The 22,769-nt window shown below is 42.3% G+C and overlaps 1 protein-coding gene across 1 annotated transcript in view; it reads left to right on the top strand.

Moving 5' to 3' along the window:
• Positions 1-22,769, top strand: part of LOC128099729 (formylglycine-generating enzyme-like) — a 50,786-nt gene that overhangs the window by 10,264 nt on the left and 17,753 nt on the right. Inside the window, exon 5 of the mRNA XM_052721553.1 lies at positions 1,253-1,366. Coding sequence (XP_052577513.1) covers positions 1,253-1,366 — 114 coding nt within the window. The remainder of the gene's footprint in view (positions 1-1,252; positions 1,367-22,769) is intronic.

Raw genomic sequence — 22,769 nt, 5'->3', positions numbered from 1 at the left:
ATGGAAGCAGCATGGTGGGGTTTTTTCGGCTTTCCAGCTCATCTCACTGAACTTCTTTTCAGCGTGGCTTCATAACTTTGATTGAAATGCTCCGAATTGCCCAAGCAGCAGATGCTTCCGTATTCATGTGTAGATGTAAAACCATCTGAAGCCACATAGAAATGAATGTTAGTTTATTCATTCTTACCATCTTACTTCGTTAGTGTGGAAAAGCATGAATTATGAGAAGAGAGGAAAAAATCCCAAAGATAACCACTTTTTTGCATCACAAACTGGTTTTTTTAAAAATGTCTATTGAAAAGAAGGGATAGAAGTTTTCCCCCAAGATTTTTTTGTTTTTTGCTTTTTTTCATGTATGCCTTTGCCTTTTTATGATATCCCCTTTCTATTGTGGGGACCAAACCTAGGGCCTCACAAATAAGCACTCTGCCACTGAGCTAAACCCTCAATCCTGGCTGGGAGAATTTTTAAGTCATGAACTATCCAGTGACCTGAATTTACTATTGTTCAGTCCATGTTTCCCCTCTTGCGTTCTGTCTTACATAAACTGCACTTTGCTTCCATGTCCGTAGGTGGTACCCAGTACTGTCTGACCTGCCTCTGATTCGTGCTGTGATTTCTTGGTGAATGTTTAATTTGCTTCAGACTGCTGCATCCCAGAGACCTGCCATTAGAAACACATGGGATAATGAGTTAATGTCTTCCTTATTTAATGACAGTGATTAAGGCTAAAAGATAAGGTAGTCAGTTTGGAGAGAGCTTGAGAGGGTGGAGCTGATGTGGTATCTATGGTGCTGAAAGACACTAGGTGGCCCCAGAAGCTGATTTTAAGTGACAAAGCTTATATTGATACTTATATAGTAGGATATTCCTGTTAATGGTTTTGGAGGCCTAAATACTGTTTGTCTGTTCTTGTTCTCTCTCTCTCTCTCTCTCTCTCTCTCTCTCTCTCTCTCTCTCTCTCTCTCTCTCATACTAATAAAGTCTTAATACTTATAGCTTGTGTTAGTCACTATTAAAAATAACTTCGCCAGTTCTGGGCCATTCATTAATAAAGCTCTTTGGGTTTCTAAATTCCTTGAGTGATTAAAGTAAAAAACAAAACAGGGGCTTTTTGTTTTTCTTGTTCAGACTGGTTTTTGACAGATGGGGATGAAAATCAATATTCATATTCTGAAAAAACTAGGTCTTGGTACATTCATGTACCAAGCAAGCTGAGTAATTGGTCAGTGTTTTCCCTCTTTATTTTTAGGTTGATGCCTTTCCTCCCAATGGCTATGGCTTGTACAACATAGTGGGGAACGCGTGGGAGTGGACCTCAGACTGGTGGACCGTTCACCATTCTGTTGAGGAAACACTCAACCCAGTGAGTATCTTGTCGAGTGGGCTTGTACCTTGATGGGGTGACACCTGCCCTCTAAGCAGAGCAGCAAGGATTTCATGTGTTTATTTTGACACAATGCACACATTTCCCTGAAGAATACCAAGTGCATGGGTTTTGTTTCAGCTTTAGACTGCTGTATAAAAATGTCTTGTTTTCTATGCCACTGGATTGTGATAATGATAACTATTTGGGAGCATTTACCTATGCTCCATCTCATAAAGTTGAGCAAAGTATATATGATATATAAATTCTTTGTGTTTTAATATTAACTGTTAAGTTCTAGTAGATGATATTTTCATGAAACTCTTTGCCTGGGTTTTGATGGGTTCAAATTTTGATGCAGCAGCATTATTTGGAGAAAATGAGAATGGGTAGCTGTCGAGTCAGGAACTCGAGTCACTTACTGGTTGTTCATGAACCCGTTTGTGTGACAGGAGACTGTACCATATTCTTCGGGAATAGGAGACCACCCTGTCCCTCTGAGTTTTCCTTACTCTGCTTTGTAAAGATTGTTGGATGCAAGTTCTCTGCCTTTAAAATCAATCTCTCCAGTACCATACTTACAAATTGTGATTTAAAATGAACATGTGTTTGGACAGTGCCTCCTTTACAAAGAACATCTTTGAATACTTCTTGTCTTTGAACACACTGGGGGTGGAATATGTAATAATTCCATCTCTAGCAAACAGGCATCATCACTCTGGCCAAAGAACAGTATTAAAAGCAGTCCCACTGGTAATGCTCTATGCTTACCCTCTGCAGTGCACAGACGACAGAGATGAAGAGCATTAATTCTTTAGTTGCTTCTCAGTGGAAGGTTAGCCAGTTTAGAGTCCCTGAGAAATCTGTCGGACTCCATGCCTCAGGCCGTTTTCAGAATGTGCAGATAAGTTTCTGTTTGAGATGCTTAATTTTGTTTTCACAGATGAACATGAACTGTTCATGAATAACCTAGAGATATGTATCTACCTTTGGGAATGCAGATGAAAAAACTGAGTTCTTTAGAAACTCTGTCCTCCTTTCTTTGTGCCAGGGCTGGTGGAAGGAGTGGTCAAACAACCTGTGTCTCTAAGTGAGGATACAAGTGTGCATACTTGGGGAGGCTGTGGTTGGCAGCGGCCACTCTCTCCCCTGGCAAGACGTGACTTGGCATTTGCTGTCACAGGCAGAAATAGATTTTTCCCTGTCAGATTAAAGCATCTGCATGCTTGGAAGGGGCTGTGCAAGGCTCCAGAATTTTGGCACATTGTGAATGTATCTATCTGACCATCTGGTGTTGAGCTGAGCACTCATTAGCTTTCACTTTTATAGGCTTGACTTTCTTCTAAGGATTTGTAGGAAAATACACATTTCCCTTTCACCGGTCACAGGCTATTTCCTGGATGTCACCCTTATTCCAATGAAATTGTTCCATTTAGATTTCATCTTTGTCACAGTGGCCTCATTTGCTTTCTGATTTGATGGGTTGCAACTCATCATTTTGAGAACTAAACCCCAAATCATTGATGCCGTCATTGAGTTCTTTACAGCTTTCTTTATCCAGTAGATGAGCAGTCGTCATTGTTTCATCAGTTACTTCGTCTCTTGAATCTATGGTCTTTGTGCAGAAAAAAATCTAATACTGCCCCTTTTCCATTTAAATTCACACATGTGTCCCTCCGTCCGTCCGTCCATCCGTCCCTCCCTCTCTCTCTTCCTCCCTCCCTCCTTTCTTTTTTCTTTTTTTGAGTTGTAGTCTTGTTGCATAGCCCAGGCTGGCTTAGAGCTCACTATATAGCCCAGGCTGGCCTGGAACTCAGAATCCTCATGCCTTTGCCTCTAGTGCGCTGCTGGAATTTCAGCTTTGTACCAGTATACCTGGGTTTGAATGGCTCCTTACTGTTTGTACAATAAAGAAAGGGTAACATTTGAATATGACTGAAAGCCGAAAATGATTTAGCTTTTGCTGATCCCTTCTGCAGACTCACCTTTCAGTTCTTTTTAAAACTCTTAACTATGAGATGTTACAGAAGTCCAGAAAGTTTAGAAAACAACATAACAAGAACCTACCTATACAGCTGCCTTTCTCTCTTTCTAACCAAAGAAAGAAGATGAAAGAACCAAAGTTGTCCTTATCAGAACTTGGTGTTGTCGGTATTTCACATTTCAGCTGCCCTGCTTCATGTTTAGTGCTATTTTTACTCTGTTTTCTCAGTCATTTAAAATATTTATTTTATTAAAAAATTTTACTTTATGTGTGCATGCACTTTGCCTGCATTTTTGTGTGTGGACCATGTGTGTGTTTTGTGCACATGGAGGTCAGAAGAAGGCATCAGATTCTCTGGACCTGGAGGTAGAGACTGTTGAAAGCTGCCATGTGGGTGCTGGAAATTGAACACGGGTCCTCTGGAAGAGCAGCAGTGCTCTTAATGGATGAGCTGTTTCTCTAGCCCCCACCCCCCATCATTTTCCAGTGTGTCCACCTGTTAGGAAACATTTGGCTATCATGTTTATGCATTCCTTTTATCCTTGTTTTTTGGCCACATCTTGTTTTCACAGGTACATTGTTATTTTTGATTGAATACCAGTCATTGTGTGTGGAAAGCTGTGGCAAGCTTTTGAGGTCCAGCTGGTGCAGTCTTTCTCTGGAGAGTCTTTCCTTTTGCCCCTGTGTCCTGTTAGCCTAATCCAGTTAGGAACTGGAATGTCTGAATCTTAGCTTTGGTGTCTCTCAAGCCCAGTGCCAGTTCACCTTGGTTCCTCAAGGTACCAGCTGAGAGACAGGGGATTTACCATGGAGACTCCTTGGAGGGCTGTGAACTCCAGATTTTTGTTTCCCTATGCTGTGAGTGGGTTGGAAGTTGTTTAGCACCCACTGCCGTTTGAATTGACAGGTCTCTAGGGAACCCTTTCTGGGATTTGTGCCCTGCAATTCTTGCAGCTGGAGAGGCTCTTGCTTGGTTTGATCAATTGCTATGTCTCTTTGAGGGCCTAATTCGTTTGCCTTTCTTCCCTAATGGCTTGTATATCTTTAGTGTTTGGCAAAAGCCCTGGCGTATAATCATTAATCCCACAGAAATGCCAGTTCCAGATATGTAGACCTGGAAGACTTCGGTCTCTGTCCAGACTCCAGGTGTATCAGAAGGAAAGTTGGAAACAGACATCTTCATGGAGAGTTTTAACCCCAAGACCCTATGTAAACATTTCAACCCAGAATCTGACCTCCAAGACTAGCCTATAGCAAATAGTTTTAAAACTGCCTCAGGGAGCTTGGGAAAGTCAGCTGTCTCTATGCACAGGTTATTCAGGAAATATCTTTTTCTTACTCAGTGGCCTCTAGGGAGCAAAAGTTAATCATTACTTTTTATTTTATTGGGCTGTCATCTATGGCTGTAGAAACAGCCCGGCATGCTTTGTACACAGAGTCCCAAAAGAAAATAAGGCATTTGGCCATGTGCCATGAGGATCAGTTTAGTTTGCTTGTTTGTGTGTGTGTGTCCATCTGTCAGTCCTCTGTAGGTGCCTGCAGAGCACTGGCACAGACAACCCAAAGTGTGGCCATTTGCTATGATAATATCTTAACCACATAAAATATATATATTTCAAAAAAAATTGTATTTTTTTTTGTCTTTCTTATTTGCTAACGTCTGGGCCCCATACTATCTGTGACAGTACATAGTGCTTTGAAAAAACGTAGAGCTAAAAAAAAAAGTAGTGTTTATTTAATGTTCTGATTTCCTACCCCTGCTTAGTCACTATGGATACCAGATACCTTGCTGATGTGCAGCTGATGATGTGGTGGGATAGTGTGATTTGTAGCAACTTTCTGATAGGAAGAGGGACACAGTTGCATTTAGACAGGGTTGGTTGGTTGGTTGTTCTGAGACAAGGTACAGGATCTCATTCTGTAGCCCAGGCTGGCCTCAAACTAAAATCCTCCAGCTTCTGCTGTGATTTCAGGAATATGCCATCATGCCTGGCTCAGACAGCCATCCATCCCCTGTCCTACTCCCAGGAAGAGAGTTCTAGTGTTGGGATAGTCAGAATAACCATATTTTTCTGACTCTACATTGAAAAACAGTGTAATACATCTCAACTTAGAGTGCACCTGAGCTTTATGTATGAGTTGGAAATAAGAGTACCCACCTGATGAAGTTGTTGGGTGATTAGATGTAGCCAGAAATTTCTCTGGTCCTGCCAGGCCCCACTGTTGGGACGATTCTCTCTCACCCGTGTCCCTCAGCCTCTTGGTCCCAAGTAAACACACAGAGGCTTATATTATTTACAAACTGTATGGCCCGATGCCTCAGGCTTCTTGTTAGCTAGCTCTTATAACTTAACTCAACCCATTTCTATTAATCTCTATGTTGCCATGTGGTGTTACCAGTCTGCTGGCATCGTGTTGCTCCTTCAGTGGTGGGCTGCATTTCTTCTCACTCTCCTTTCTTCTCCCGTCTCTTCAGTTTGAATGTCCCACCAAACCTTATTCTGCCTCACCATTGGCCAAACAGCTTTATCAACCAGTCAGAACAACACCTATTCACAGCGTTCAGAAGGACATCCCACAGCAGTTAGATGTGTTCATTGTGAAAACACTTTCCATTTCTGTGTCTCAAAAGTATTGTTTTTTTATCGTTAAGTTATGGTTTGTCTGTCTAATTGGAATGTTACATACCTCTGTCAGCAGAGATAATGGGGAATGTTGGCCTGTGGAAGCAAAGGGAAAGACAGTTGTACTTATGAATACCAACTGCTTGCTCTTCTCACCCCCTTACCTTCAGTTGGCTCACTCCTCAGTCATCCTTACAATACAAACCTTGCTCATGCTTCCATGCTTGTGACAGTCCAGTGGAAACAAGGTATGCCCAGACACATTTTTCCTCTCTTGCCTGCCAAGGCTTAGCCAGAGATTCTGTCAACATGGATTTTGACCATATATTATACTAGATAGGTCTGGACAGTTAGGTAGTGTGGTTTTTTTTTTTTTTTTTTTTTTTTTTTTTTTTGCTCTGTCATGTTTTGAGGTGGTAGGGAATTAGTCAGGGAGGCTATAATAAGCCCATCCTTTCTGCTTTCTATGGCATGAAATGTTTGTACTTCGCTTGTTCCTAAGGATTCCTCTTTGAACCCTCACCTATCTACACATGACACATGAAGTGAATTGGGACACATACCCGTCTTCTGGTCTGAAATCAGCATGTTCTGACTTATTGGCCCTATCCAGACACCTCTTGACTATTGTTTGATTGGTGTAGAGTTCATACTGACTTTACTTTGTAGGTCCAAAATGTTATGCTTGCTTACCTCTCTTCCACAAACCCTTCTGCGGCCTCTTACCACTGATTGTAGAACAAAACCACATGCTGCTGACGGTCTCTTAGTCCTCCTAGTCCTCCTCTACCTGCATGATGTCTTAGCCTACCAGGATCCATCCATAGGCATAGCCATCAAGCATACACTGAGTACCTAGTCTATACTAGAAACAGGAAGTTATTTTGGAATTTTTACCTGCTAGAAGACTTTTATTCACGTGTCTTGGTGAGCATATTCGGGAGTGTGAGAGTTCAAAATGAAAAGGTGTGGTTGTGTTAATAGAGTTCACTGATTAACAACTAATGGACTGTGAAGATGTTTAATGAGTGCCAAGGGCAAAGCAAGGTGTTTGTACTGTTGGCTTCTTGGGACTTTCCAGAAAATAATTTTCAGAGTGTGGAAGGATATATGAGAGGGTTTGGAAGGATGAAAGGGAAGAGAGAAAAGTTGTCATTAAATTATAATCTCAAAAATTAATAATGACGTCATCCTAGTGGAAGCTGGAAATCTGGAGGAAGTGCTCATGGGTCTCCATTGCTGTTTGTCTCTGTGGTTCTGGGGTGGAGCTTTTCATCTAGCACAAAAGAGCTGCTGAGGCACAGAAGTCAGTGTGAATGTATAGAGCTCCAATATTTAGCACCTTTTACTACATTTCCAATGTGTTATCGAGGTGGGAGGCTTCTTAAGTGAAAGGGGTGAATGCTAATTCTCATGGCATTTGTTTCCATCTTCATAATACAACCTTTGTTTCCACTTCATCATAAAATTTCTTTCTCAGAAGTTCACATTGCAACTTCCTGAGCAGAGAGTAGAACACTGAACAGTGCCCTCCCTGCCTTCTTTGTTAGGGAGATCAGCCATGCAGGACTCACTGATAACCCTGGAGCCTTGGTCCTGCAGCCTTTTGCTAAGAGCCTCCAGAGCTGTAGAAATTCTCTAATCCCTAGGGCAGAGCATTGCTCTATGGACCCTTCTGTGCAAAGGTGCTGTGTCCAACCAAACATTTCTGCTGGAGCATCAACCCTCTGGTTCCCATTCTGCTTTCTCTCCTAATGTGAAAGCTTTTCAGATCCCTGAAGGCAGTCATTTGAGTCTTAGTCTTAATTTTGGGGGGTAAATATCCCCTTCTTCTATTGTATCTGGTGTAACTTACAATTAGGGCAATTCAGTTACCTTCTTCTGAACAACATCAGTGAGGGAAAAAAAATGTCAGGGAAAAAAAAATGTCCAGAACACATATAGAAGCACACTGAATTGCTTGGAACTTGAAGTATTTAAAATTTGGATCTTGGGAAATTTGAGTATACATTTTACACCATCTCAAGGGTTGACTCTAAGTGTGCAGATGAAATGCTTCTATATCATACATAGCTTACATCTGAAGGTGATTTTAAGTAATATTTTAAACAACTTTGTACAACAACAGCTTATGCAATTGAACCATCAGACTTTCAGTATATGGATACTTGAAATGTTTTCTTTTAACGTGAGGGCAGCTTGGGGTAGAGATACTCAGCTTGTAGTAGCCTTCCTTTTCAGTGATTATCTCCAGTACATCTGGCTGTTTGTAAGTGGAGAGGACACCAAACAGAGAGAGCTGAAGTCAGAACTCTGGAGCTCCAGAGTCAGCTCACATTTCCACAGTCCTCACTGTGTTATGGGCTGTCCCTGCTCTGGGGGATGACACAGGGATATATATAGTAAACAGGCCTTGGTATCAAGGAGGTTCTTAGGGGGAAACATTGGATGCTAAGCAAGTGAAGGTCCATTTGTGGGTGGTGAGATTTCTTGTGTGTGTGCTGGAGCCTGGATGAACTGTTTGTTCTTGACTCTGGGAGCTCTGATACCATCTCTAGAAGAAGCCTTGGGACGATGGCAGCACTTCATTCTGCTAGATAGAGGGACCCAAGGACAAGAATGGCAAGGCTTGACTTTCTCGGAACTCAGAAGAAGCAAAGGTCCCCCTGCCACAGCACACACACTGTATAGTTCCTTTGGTACCTGGGATGGCTGCTGTCTTCAGCAGCCTCACCCCTGAAGCAGTACCTTAACTCTTTCCCGTGTATGCACATACTTGTTCCCTTTTCTCCTTTTCTTTTTGCTTTGTATCTCCACCCCCTTATGGGAGAATTAAAAATGTACATAAAATTTCTTTGGGCTAACCAGTTAGGGGCTTTAGAGAATGACTTACAAATTATGTTCCTTACTTGAGTCTACTCAATAACAGGGCTTTTCTGAGCTATCTTTTTAATAGTGTATGACACTTGATAGGGCTGCCAATGTTGAAGCAAAAGAGCAAAGAGTGTTTCAGTTTTCAGCCAAGATTTGTTCTCAGTAATGTTGTTTCTGCTGCACTCAGTAACAACTGTGGTTAAGTAATGGAATAGAGAGGTCAGTAGCTGTGTCTCCATTTGCAGCGTTCAAAATGCTACAAGGCCAGAGGTGAGTCATCGCATCCTTGTTGGGCTTAGCCCTTCATCCGTTGTCCCTGTTGTTTTTTGTCAACTTGACATGAGCTAGAGTTATCTGGAAAGAGAAACCCCAATTGAGAAAATGCCTCCATCTGATTAGCCTGTAGGCAAATCTGTGGGATATTTTCTTAATTGATGATTGATGTGGGAGGGCCCAGCATACTGGGGATGGTACCATCCTGGGTAGGGGTCTTGGGTTGTGTAAGAAAGCAGGCTAAGTGAACCATGGGGAACAAGCCAGGAAGCAGCATCCTCAGCATTAGTTCCTCCCTTGAGTTTGGCAACCCCCATGCCCCCAGTAATGGAGTGTGACCTGAAAGTTGTAAGTGAAATAAGCCCTCTCTTCCTCGTGTTGCTTTTGGTCACGGTGTTTTACACAGCAATAGAAACCCTAACCAAGGTATCTGTAAATTGCCCTAAGGATGTAGCAAGCTGTTCTCAGGGAACGGGCAATGTGGTCAACTATTGCTGCTGGTTGGTAAAGTAGGCAACCATTGAAGATGCTACAGCTGGTAGTCAAGCAGTTGGGAGGATAGTTTTTAAATGATTCAGATGAAGGTCTGCATACATGTATCACTGGTGGTATAGCGGCTTTGGGGCAAGAGGATGAAATCCTTTGATTCTGTTTCCTGCTCTGTGAAAGAAAAAGAACAAAAAATTCAGCATTGTATTCTTCCATTAAAAAGAAAGACTATAGCACTGAGCCCTATGCCTGCGGCATGGTCAACACTCAGCAAATGAAAATTAATTAGTATTTTTAAGTACCCCTGAGTGGGAATGTTTCCTTTTATGCTAATTCTTCCCCTCAGCAACTCCCCTTGTTTAATGGACCAGATCATGGTATTATCTGCATTTGTTGAGCAACATTATTGGGCCCTTGGTCTGAATTAGTGGTAAACATCAGTATCACAGGCCTTGGTCCACAGAGAGTGAATCTCATAATTCTTGACTACGGATCCTTATCGTTCATGAGGCATTCGATAGTTTTGTCTCATTGATGCCTTAGAAGCTGGAGCCAAAGCCCAGGTACATAGTTTCCTTTTGAAGATGTTTTGTGCCTTCCTTGTCCCTTCCTGAACCTGAATAGGGCTGTGGGGACAGGCAGGTACTACCAGAGCCTCTACTTTGGCCCTCTTAGTTATGTTCACAACTCTCTGACAGAGGAGGGGACACTGAATTCTGGATGAAATCTGGGCTTTGATCTTGGGTTAGTTGCCTGAGACTGCTTAGTCTTATCTTGGTAAGGATGGAGGGTGGGGTAACACCTTAGCACTACATTGAAGGCCAGATTGTTTCCACTAGACTTGTCATCTCTGTGGGCCTCTTAACTATCTCTTTGTATCTGGGACTTCAGTGGGTTGATGGTTTTTCCTCACCCAACATGCTATAATGTCTTAGCTCCTAATTTTTTTAATAGAATGTCTTTTCTTTATTCTTTGACAGTTTAATACTTGTCAACAGTGTATCTTGATCATGTTCATTCCTCTTATATTTCCCCTCACCCCATCATGTAGCTGAAAGTTTTTCTATGTCCTGGCCTGCTGGCAGTCAGGACAAATCTCTCCTACTTATGTCCCCCAAGTAAACACACAGAGGCTTATATTAATTAAAACTGCTCAACCATTAGTTCAGACCTACCACTGACTAGCTCTTACACTTAAACTCAGCTCATTTCTGTAGCTGGAGATTTCTCCAGTCCCACCGGGCCCACAGCCACTCAGACACAAGTAAACACACAGAGACTTGTGTTACTTATAAATTGTATGGCCGTGGCAGGCTTCTTGCTATCTAGTTTTTATATCTTAAATTAACCCATTTCTATTAATCTCTAAGTTGCCACGTGGCTTGTGGCTTACTGGTATCTTTACATCTTACTTCTCATGGTGGTGGTGGCTGGCAGCATCTCCTGACTTAGCCTTCCCTTCCCAGAATTCTCCTCTCTCTTTATCCCGCCTATACTATACTTCTTGCCTGGCTACTGGCCAATCAGCGTTTTATTTATCAATCAATCCGAGCAACACATTCACAACATACAGAGCTGTGTTCTGTTAATCTATATGTTGCCACGTGTTTCATGGCTTTACCTGTGTGCCATTATATGCTGCTCCCTGGACAGCTGGCTGGCAACTCCTGACTCAGCCTTCATCTTCCCAGAATTCTCCTTGTCTGTTTTTCCTGCCTATACTTCCTGCCTGGCTACTGGCCAATCAGTGTTTTATTTAACCAGTGTACAAAAGCATTATCCCACAGCACCTCATGTAAATGCCCTCCCCTCAAGTAACCTTGTGGGTAGCTTAATAGCTACAGTGAGTTCATGCATGCCATGGCCATGCCATATCCAAAAGCCAGCATTTTACAGCACTCCTTACCATCCTCTGGCTCTTTCTGTCTCTTATTTGGTAATGTTTCCTAAGACTTTGGTATGGGAAGCAGGGGGTGTTGGTATAGGTGTCCTATTTAAGATTGATTGAGCAATAAATAACTTACTCTCAACACTTTGTGAATCCCTACTTTTTTTCTACATTTCCAAGTGGAGCTCTGTTTTATCACTCTCATATATTATGAATCTGCACAAGGGAGGCCCTGGCTGGCTGGGCCAGAGTATCCCATGTGTGAGGGAAAACATGCCAGGCAGATGTAGTGGCGGGCTGTGGCGAATGGACAGTCCCTCATACCCCAGGCACTGCATCCACGTGGAAATAAATTTATTATAATAGAGAGATGAAGAGAAAGATAGGGAAAGAGGGAGGCAGAAAGAAAGAGAGCGGGAGGGGGAGGAGAGGGTCAAGGGTGCACACCTCATGGAAATGGAGAAAGAGAGGAGAGAGAGAGGAAGAGAGAGAAGAAGGGATGGTTTTTTCCTTAATTGATGCTTTTATGTCAGGAGACAGGGCAGCCCTAAGGGGCTCGTTTCCAAGGGGTGGGTCAGAATACTAACATCATAGTCAACAGAGATTAGCATATGTGTGGATTCTGACCTACAAAATATGTTTTCTTTATAATTTCTCATGTATGAGTCAACTCATATTCATGGACATTTCCCTTGACTACTGATAAACCAGAAATGAAATCATTACAGAAAACAGCCATGTCATTCAGCTAGAAGTAGTCTTCCATTTGAGCTTATAGATTATTAGTGTAAATTGCTTTTTTTTGTTTTGTTTCTTAGTTTGAGAAAAGTTCTTATGCAGCCCAGGCTCGCCTCTCTATATAAACTGATGGCATGAGTGCTCCGTGGTTAAAGGGAAGGTTTTTATTGTAGGTATGCGAGAAAGAGAACAGCCAGAGGTATCTGGAAGAGCCCAGAGCAGAGAGAGAAATAAATAGACTGAACATGCCTAACAGACTGGATATGGCCAGGGCTTTCTGTGAGAAAGGAGAGGACAGCAGGGAATAGAGAAAATACACGGAGAGAAGCAGGGGCAGATCAGAGGGAGGGAAAGTGAGAGGGAGGGAGAGGGAGAGAGAATAGCTGGGTTATAAGGAGAATGAATAGCTGGGTGAAGGGAAGCCTGAGCACTGGAGGGAGTTTAGGGTAGGGAAGGAGGTGAGAAGGGGTAGATGCTAGCATGGACTTTGTACTGTGCAACAGGTACTTGTGACTCCGAGGGAACCTAGAGGCTAGCATAAGCTTTGATATGCTAATAGGCACCACAGGTAGCCATTTGTCCCTTCTGCCAGTGAAGGTCATAAGGAAAATGACCCTTTTGGTTGAGGGGAACCAGCTTCACAAGTTCTTGAGGAATGCTGGTTTTTATGTACCTGCCAGAAATCCTGCTATAGTCCAGGTTGAGCCCATTTATGAATATTTAGATTGCTTTTTGGAGTTTGGGGAATTTGGACTTAACAGCCTGTATCCCTCAAGGTAGCTGAGGTTGGTAAAATCTATTTTGGTTTGCGGTGTGTGTGTTGTTTAAGGTGGAACCCAAGGCCTCATATATGCTTGGGCAAGCAGTCTACCGCTGAGCGGTTACATGTACCCAGCTCTGTATTTTGGGTTACACAAAATCATGTAAACTTGTATAGTGCTTTTGTTGAGAGTGAAGCCCAAGTGGCTGTACGTTATATTGATAGAGGTTTCTTCTTCCTGAATTAGCGTGCTTTCTTAAGCACATGTGTGCAAGTGCTCACTCATTTTATCTGTCTATCTGTCTGTCTGTATCTGTCTATCATCTATCTGTCTATCTCTCTCTTTCCCTCTCCTTCCTTCCCTTCTTCACTGCGCGCGCGCACACACACACACACACACACACACACACACACACACACACACACATATCATACCCTCAGAATATTTCTAATGATAAGAAAGTAGGACTGTGGTCTTGGGAACATCTTTCATGAGAAGATCAGACTTCAGCCTGACTTTTGAATGTCATTTGTAGTCTGGACTTAATTCTAGCTTTCCTGACCCCCAGACTTGTTGCTGTTTACTGGACTCTTAAGTGTTATCTCAAACACAAAATACGAAGGGCTACTTACTTCCTTGTAGTAATATTTTATCACAAACCACATATGTTAGATCAGGAAGTGTTATGAATATGCAAGATAATTTAGGAGGCATGAATCGCTGTGTCATGCAGCGCCTCTTTCCAAAAGCAAGAGAGAGGTGGTAAATTATGCCTACAGTTTCTAAGATTTTGAGACTTGAAATTGGATTCCTGGCCTTCTTGCCTTCTCCGTCTCTTATTTCTGTTAAGTCATTATTAAAATTACTGATTAGGCAAATTGAATTTTTTTTTTACAATCTGGCAACGAACTTGTTAATGAATGATAAAGTAACAGTATGTCATTTTCCATTTCTATAGCTGACTTGTAGTGCCTTCCCTCTGCTACACTGTGACTCATTTGTTCTTTCCCTTAAGGATCTGGAAAGAAAGCCTGATGAGAAAATAGAACAGTTGAATTATCTTTTCTTCTTAATCAGGTTATGCTGTAATTTTTTTTTTTTGGCCTGGCTCTAGACCCATTTTTAATACAGGTATATGCATATCACACATCACTCTAGTGTGAGTCCATGGAGGAGGCCTTTGGTATCAGCAAGTTCTGTATCCAGGGGTTCCATCAACTACCCATTGAAAAAAATTAAAAATTTATACCAAAAACTTTCCAGACCTTTCTGCTGTCATTATTTCCCAATCCATGTAGTATGGTAGAGATTTGCATAGTGTCTGTGTTATATTAGAAATTATAATTAATGTAGAGATGTTGCAAAATACACAGCAGGATGTGTAGGTTATATGCCAGCACTGCTCCATTTTGCATTAGAGATTGAGCTATATGTGGATTTGAGTTCCTCGGGAAGTCCTGGATCCGGTCCCCTCCAGATACTGAGGAATGTTGGTATTTTCATCAGTTTATCAGCAGTCTATCCTTGTCATATTTGTATGTAAGGGTTTGGGCTTTTGTAGACATAGCCCCTTTACTTCATGAAGGTTGCAGATATTTAAAAAGTAAAAGCAAGTGAACAAACCTAAGCACACACAAGTGTGTGTCTGTTTAATCACATGTAGGGAGGAAGTATACCATGAATGTTGGAAGCGTTTAGTTTTAAAGTTGGATCTTGTTTTAAGTCCTAGCTCAGCCACCCACTAATTGAATAGACCGAGGCAAGTTTGGAATGCACTCGCTCGGCTTCCTTGTCTGTCGGTGAAGGAATGGTAGTATGGACTGATGGGATGGCTCAGAGGTGCTGCCACAAAACCTGATGCCTGTCTTTGATTTTATATTGTGGAAGGAGAGAACAGACTCTTCAAGTTTTTCCTCTGACCTCCACGTGTGCCATGGAAAGGGTCACTTTAAAATCTTATTTCTACAAAAGCACAAAGTCAGTCTAGGTCTTAGAACACACTGTAGACAGAAAGTAACCAGAGAAATCTGCAGGATGAGCAAGACAGATGACATCCCAGGCAGCCACCCCAAGGACAAGGGGCTGGGACCACAGGGTCTAGTCTGGGCTCTGACCCTCACTCTTGTTGAGTTCAGGTGCTTCAGAGGAACCCTCTGAGGGCCCGCCTCCACTCCCATTTCATGAGAGCTCTTGGATATATCCCAAGTGTTTCACTGCCTTGCTCACCTCTACGTGCCTGTACAAACAGTAAGTAAACCAATGTAGTTGAAAAAAGTGAAGAAAGAGTAGTGCTTTTTCCAGATTATTGAGAGGTTTCCATGGTATTTTGAAAAAAAATGTTTAGTGTAGAGGCTGGTATGTAGTTAGCACTTCATAAATGCTAATTATAACTGGTGTTTTGGATGTAATCAAAGTTTTAAAGAAATATTTGTAAGCTCCAAGCATACACCTTACTCTGAAGTCTAATACATGGAAGAGCTTTTTTTCTGCACTCTTTTAGAAATGTGGAGAAGAGCTATGCCATCTGGTAGCATGCAGTTATAAATAACACTTCTTCTCGTGGACAGCCTCCACTTCATACCCAGTACAGGAAGTAAACACAGCGTCTCATCAACTGAGACTGTGCCCAGAATTGGGCACTTAGCACTTACCCACTTTCAGACCGTCCAAATCAAATCATGGGAATCTTTAAGTAGTTCTTTGAAAATAATGTTTAAGTTAAAATATCATTTGGTTTAAGTTAATTGCCATATTCTCCCTTAACTTGCTGATGAAGTATCATGCAGAACAGAGAAGGTTACATGAGAATGTGTCAAGTCCATAGGAAAACTGGATTGTATATGCTTTTCACTTTAAGGGATGCTTAGAACCCTGTCTGACCTTGCTTGCAGGACTGAGGCTCTCTCAGAGTTATTCTGAGAAGTAGAAGTGATTGACTTTGGAGCAGGTCTTTAAGCCAATGTAGCCGGTACCCTGTGATGTCGGTGGTTTGGTTTGGGTTCAACTGGAAGTCGCCTTCTTTCAGATGTAATCATTATTTACAATGAAGAAACCGATTTTTCTATATTTTAGTGTGACTGTCACTGCAATTGAGAAGACAAGGAGATGTGTTCAGTATCTCCCCAGCTTTCTTTTTTTTTTTAAAGAAATTTGTTTATTCATTTTACATACCAACCACAGATCCCCCACTCATCTCTCTTCCTACTCCCCTCCAGCCTTCCCCCCTCCACCCACCATCCCCTCCTCCAAAAGGGTAAGGGCTCCCATGGGGAGTCAGCAAAGCCTGGTACATTTAGTTGAGGCAGGACCAAACCCCTCCCCGCTGCATCTAGGTTGAACAAGGCATCCCACCATAGGTAATAGGCTCCAAAAAGCCAGCTCAAGTACCAGGGATAAATCCTGATCCCACTGCCAGGGGCCCCTCAAACAAACCAAGCTACACAATTGTCTCCCATATGCAGAGGGTCTAGTTCGGTCCCATGCATGTTCCACAGCTGTCTGTCTAAAGTTCGTGAGTTCCTATGAGATTGGTTCAGTTGTCTCTATAGATTTCCCCATCATGATCTTGACCCCCCTTGCTCATATAATCCCTCTTCCCTCTCTTTAATTGGACTCCCAGAGCTCAGCCTGGTGCTTGGCTGTGTATTTCTGCATCTGCTTCCATCAGTTACTAGATAAAGGCTCTATGATGACAGTTAGGTATTCACCAATCTGATTACCAGGGTAGGCCAGTTCAGGCACCCTCTCCACTATTGCTAGTAGTCTAATCTGGAGTTGTCCTTGTGGATTCCTGGGAGTTTCCCTAGCACCAGGTTTCTCCCTTACCCCATAATGTCTCCCTCTGTAGCTAGAGTTTTCCTGTCTAGCCCACAGTCAGGACAAATCTCTCTCACCTGCCAGTCCCACAGCCACTCAGACCCGACCAAGTAAACACAGAGACTTATATTGGTTATAAACTGTATGGCCGTGGCAGGCTTCTTGCTAACTGTTCTTACAGCTTAAATTAATCCATTTCCATTAATCTATACCTTGCCACATGGCTTGTGGCTTACCGGCATGTTCACATGCTGTTTCTCATCGTGGTGGCTGACAGTGTCTCTCTGACTCAGCCTTCCACTTCCCAGCTTTATTCTCCTCCTTGTCCTGCCTACACTTCCTGCCTAGCCAATGGCCAATCAGTGTTTTATTTATTGACTAATTAGCAACACATTTGCCATACAGAACATCCCACAGCACTTCCCCCCTTTTTTTTTTCAAAAAGGAAGGTTTTAACCTTAACAAAGTAAAATTACATATAATTTGGGAATTTGGGCGTAGCTTCTCTTACTACTTCCTGCTGGAGGGGGGCGCTGTATCTTATGGGGATACAAAGAAAATTTTAGGATTATGGAATAGTCCATGAGGCTGTATCGTCTGAGCCAGATGCCTTCAAACCGTTCTAGATGTTGGATCATCTGGGCCATGGTGTCATCGGAGACCTTTCAGGGGGTCTTGGCTGGTCAAACCTGATGTATCTTAATCTTGAACAAATCCATAGCCTCTGGCTTTCTATGGAAACAAAAGAGACTCTTTTCCAAAGCAACATATCCTTATATCCAAATTTTGAAGTCAAGGTATCTTTAAAATATACATTTTGGCATAACTCAACAGCTTTTACAATCAAATGTTTTTCTGCAGTTAAAAATCCCAAAGACAACACAATCCAGATTCTCTGTGTAATACTCATCTTTACGTGGCTTATTTTCTATATTAATTTTACTGTCTCTTTAAAGACTTTATTTTTTTAAACTATGTATTTGTTTCTATAACTCTATATATCACCTTTTTTGTCTCTTAAGCCTACGTATATTTTACACACATTGTAAACTATTACATCTGAATCTGTCTTATTGTGAATCTATTGCCTTAAACTGCAACAGCTGTGGCTGCTGGCTCCGCCCACCTCAGCTTCCCAACATGGCGGTGGTTTACTGCCAGCTCTGGGAGCTATCGTGGGTCTATGCTTTTAGCCAAGCAGCGGGTAGCCCAGAAACCTCTTTTTTTTTTTGTTTTGTGCTAGCAAAGTCTAAATCCTCCATGCAGCTTAATATGCCACTTGCAGAGGCCTCATTCCTGCCACAGGGCATATGCTAGGAACCCACAAGTAGCTCAAACCAGCAGCTGCCACTCATTTGAGAGAGATAATTAGGAACTGTTTTTAGCTCCTTTTTAGAATCTTTTTTCTCAGTTTTTAGGTGGAAACTCTTGCCACCACGTTGGACGCCATTTGTAGCTAGAGTTTTCCTGTCTAGCCCACAGTCAGGACAAATCTCTCTCACCTGCCAGTCCCACAGCCACTCAGACCCGACCAAGTAAACACAGAGACTTATATTGGTTATAAACTGTATGGCCGTGGCAGGCTTCTTGCTAACTGTTCTTACAGCTTAAATTAATCCATTTCCATTAATCTATACCTTGCCACATGGCTCGTGGCTTACCAGCATGTTCACATGCTGTTTCTCATCGTGGTGGCTGACAGTGTCTCTCTGACTCAGCCTTCCACTTCCCAGCTTTATTCTCCTCCTTGTCCCGCCTACACTTCCTGCCTAGCCAATGGCCAATCAGTGTTTTATTTATTGACTAATTAGCAACACATTTGCCATACAGAACATCCCACAGCATCCCTCTATCAAGATACCACTTTCATTGCTCTCCCACTCCATCCCTCCCCTAGCTTGACTATCCTGTTCCCTCATGTTCTCATCCCCTCACCCCTTCCTTCTGTAGCTCCCCCTCGCCCCCTGTTTGCTCATGAAGATCTCATCTATTTCCATTTCCCAGGGTGATCCATGCATCCCTGTCAGGGTCCTTCTTGTTACCTAGCTTCTCTGGGGCTGTGGGTTGTATTCTGGTTACCCTTTCCTTTACATCTAATATCCACTTATGAGTGAGTACATACCATGTTTGTCTTTCTGAGTCTGGGTTACTTCACTCAGGATGATATTTTCTAGTTCCATCCGTTTGCCTGCAAATTTCATGATGTTGTTGGTTTTTACAGCTGAGCAATACTCCATTATTTTATATATATATCACATTTTCTTCATCCATTCTTTGGTTGAGGGGCATGTAGGTTGTTTCCAGGTTCTGGCTATGATGAATAATGCTGCTATGAACATAGTTAAGCAAGTGTCCTTGTGGTATGATTGAGCATGCCTTGGGTATATGCCCAAGAGTTCTCCCCAGCTTTCTGAGCTTGAAGAAGCTGCTGCATGTTAGGAAACATAGTCCACAGAGCATTGTACTGCTTTTGGTAGATGGTGGAAAAGGAGTTTCCATGGTACAGAAATCTGTGACTTGTTTTCTCTCAGCAATGGCTGCCTCTGTATTTAGGCTGACTGGTTTTTAGCACTTATATGTCCTTAATTTTTAACATTACCTCTCATTTACCACAATGAGGATGGATATGACACTGGGTAGTTTAGAACGTTAAACCATTTTCTTGGAGCCTGGCTGCACTTTTCTTCTCTTCCTCCTATCTGGTAGTTGTGGGGAGTGGCTACAAAAGTTGAAACCCTTACTGAGGCATTCTAAAGAAGATGGAAGTAGCTTAGCTCCCATCTCTGGAAGAATGGATAGAAGAAAGTTCTCTGGAGGCAGTGAAACAACTTGGGATGATAAAGGCGCTTATCTAAGGGTCTATCTACAAGCTCCCATGAAATGGTAGTGAAGGCAGGACCTCAGAGCATTCCTCTGCAGCACTTGGATTTCACCAGTGAGGGAACTCAAGACCAAGAGTGTGGGACCGAGCCCAGACTAGACCCTGTGATCCTAGTTCCTTGTCCTTGTGGTGGCTGCCCTGGGATGCCATCAGTCTAGCTTATTTTGCAGATGTCTCTGGTTACTTTCTGTCTGCAGTCTGTTTTAAGACCAAGGCTGACTTAGTGTTTGTATAGAAATAAGATTTTAAAGTGATAATTTTCATCTTTTGCTTGTCTGTTTGTTTTTGACCTTCATTCCCTTTGCTTACCAAATCCCAAATCTCTGGCCAACAGTTATTTCATGGACATTAAGTATAGTGTAGTCACCATGGAGTCAGTAAATGGCTGTTGACATCCCCAGTCAGATGCTGGTGAACACTCATGATAAATCGGAGAACAGAACAAAGCTTGTGTTGTCAAGGCGCCAGCCTTATATGGCAGAAATAGAGGTAGAGTTGTTGTGAGGTAGGAAATGCTAGTATGTCTCATTTTTTTTCTGTCACTTGTCATAGCTGCCATGACTGCTTCTTCCTCCTTTTCCTCTTTCTTCTCTCATTCCCTTCTTCATTTCTTCTTCTCCTTTGTTTGGAAAAAGGGATTTCAGTATATATCACTGGCTGGCTTCAAACTTGCTATGTAGCAGGCTGGCTCCAAATTCCAAGTTCCCTTGCTTCTGTTTCCAAAGTGCTGTGATTACAGACATGTCCCATCACACCCGGTTCTGATACTTCAGACATCAAATATGTATATATGTGCTTTTCCTGACATGAAATACATGCCATTTTATTATGCCAGTTCTCCAACACCAAGGGTAATCATCAGCTCATTAGTTCTAACATAAACTGCAACTCTGGCTGTTAGCACATACCTCACAGATTAAGATCTTAGTCTTATAAGGTTGTCCCCGTTCCAGATCCTAGCCTGAAATAGGACGCCCAGGTGACTTAGGCTTCCCCGGCCCCTGTGCATTCTTTCATTCATTCCCATGGCCACTTATTCTAGCTTTTTGATATATAAAAAGTTTGAGGCTAGCCTGGGATATAGTGAACCCTTCTCACCCCCATCTCCCAAATGGGAAGGTGGGGAGGTGAAGCTCATCAATGTCCTTTAAAAAATGAACTCTTCCCTCACAATTCTCCTTGAGTTGTAAGTATTTTCCTGAAAGGAATCTGTAAAGGAAAGTCCCCTCAGTTGGGATAGCAGAGTCATTTATTGCAAAAATATGATGCTGTATGAGGAGGTGGCTCACACAGAGCACATGACCCAGTGGAGCCGGACAGCCTGGGCTGGAACCCTTACTCCTCCACCTGCTTGGGACCTTAGTAGTCTCCTCACCTTTTCTCATCCTTAATTCTTCGTTTGAAACATGGGGCAGATGACTGAGTGCCCATACTGCTTGTACTGGCACAATTGTTAATAGTTCTTCCTTTGTCTTTTAATCATTTCTCTATTTAACAATAAAGTGTGCAGTTGTCTTATAATAATGATAATAGAATAACCAATAAATGGTCATTTTATAATTTTAAGACATCTAAAACAATACTTAGATATAGAATGTATGTGATATACATCAACCTCCATGTTTATTTTTATGCTGCTTATACTGTGATTAGAGTTATTATGTCAAATACCATATTTTGCACATAATTCCAGAAGCAAGATCTGAAGTTCATTAGACAATGGAGAGCCATCCATCATGGTGTGAACAACTTGAATGCAGTTTTGAGAATTCTCTTCCTCTTTGACTTGGCAAGCGTAGAACAAATAGCCTGAAGGAAATAGCTAATCTCATTCAATTCACAAACAGGATAATTTACCGCCACAGGATTCGGCGGTTTTACAAAGAAAATAAGAGAAGCTGTTCGTTTGGTTTGTGCGTCTGATAAGCTGTTGTTCTAAGTTGGTCTCTCCACCTTTGACCTTTCTTGAACATCACTTCCTCTTTCCTTTTTTCCTGCAATAACTAAGCCTAATTATGCACCTCTCTCTCTCTCTCTCTCTCTCTCTCTCTCTCTCTCTCTCTCTGTCTCTCTCTGTCTCTCTCTGTCTCTCTCTCTCTCTCTCTCTCTCTCTCTCTCTCTCTCTCTCTCTCTCTCTCTCTTTCCTTCTTTCTTTTTTGTTGTTGCTTGTTTTTGTTTTTTTTGAAACAGGGTCTCATTATATAGCTCTGGCTGTCCTAGAACTCACTATGTAGACCAGGCTGGCCTCTAACGTACAGAGATCCTCATTCCTCTGCCTCCTAAGTGCTGAGATTAAGGGCATCCGCCACCATGCCCAGCTTGTATACCCTTTTCATTAATCCTTTCCTAGGGGATGAGTAACATTTCACATAATTCAGAAAGCTTTGTTTGAAGAAATGCTTTTGTCTGCTTACCCTTAAAATCCTTTGTTTGTGTTTAATACTGAGTATAAAAGAGAATTATTGGGACATTTTACTTTGTACCTTGGGAAGAGGTTCTGTGATGCCTATAAGATGTTTGATTGGTTAGAAGTGCGATAAGTCTGAAGATGCCATGGTATTCTGATAATATGGCCTCCCAGCTCACTACTTGCTAGCTATGAGACTAGGGCTTGACACACATTTCATTTCTAGGGATTCCCAAGTTTCTCATCCTTAAAATGATACTTCCTGCTTTCCTGGATCATCATTGGGATCAAGTGAGATGAAAAAGGTTAGTGGACTTGCAGTAACTGTGATGCAGAACCATCAGCAGTTGTCAGTTGACTTTACATTATGGGATGTTTGAAAGCAGAATGCCTTTCTTTAAAGAGGCGGGGGTGGGGTGGGGTGGGGGGTGTGTGTCAGAGGGGTAAGGGGGCGTGGGCTGGCATGATGACTTATACCTATCATCCCAACTCTCAGGAGGCTGAGACAACGTGCCATTTAACAATGAGGCCTTGCTTAAAAACAGAAGCTGGCAGAGATGACTCAAAAAGTTTCTTGTAGGAGTAGGTGAGCAGAGCAAGTGTCATAATCACACTCACGATACCTCTGTTGTATGTTAGTGTGCAGGGAGACCTTCAGATAGGCAGCG

Source organism: Peromyscus californicus, unplaced genomic scaffold (assembly GCF_007827085.1).
Source record: "Peromyscus californicus insignis strain IS unplaced genomic scaffold, ASM782708v3 Scaffold_6__1_contigs__length_162567912, whole genome shotgun sequence".
Taxonomy (NCBI): Eukaryota; Metazoa; Chordata; class Mammalia; order Rodentia; family Cricetidae; genus Peromyscus; species Peromyscus californicus.
The sequence above is the reverse complement of the archived record's forward strand: the minus strand, read 5'-3'. Positions and strand labels throughout refer to the sequence as shown.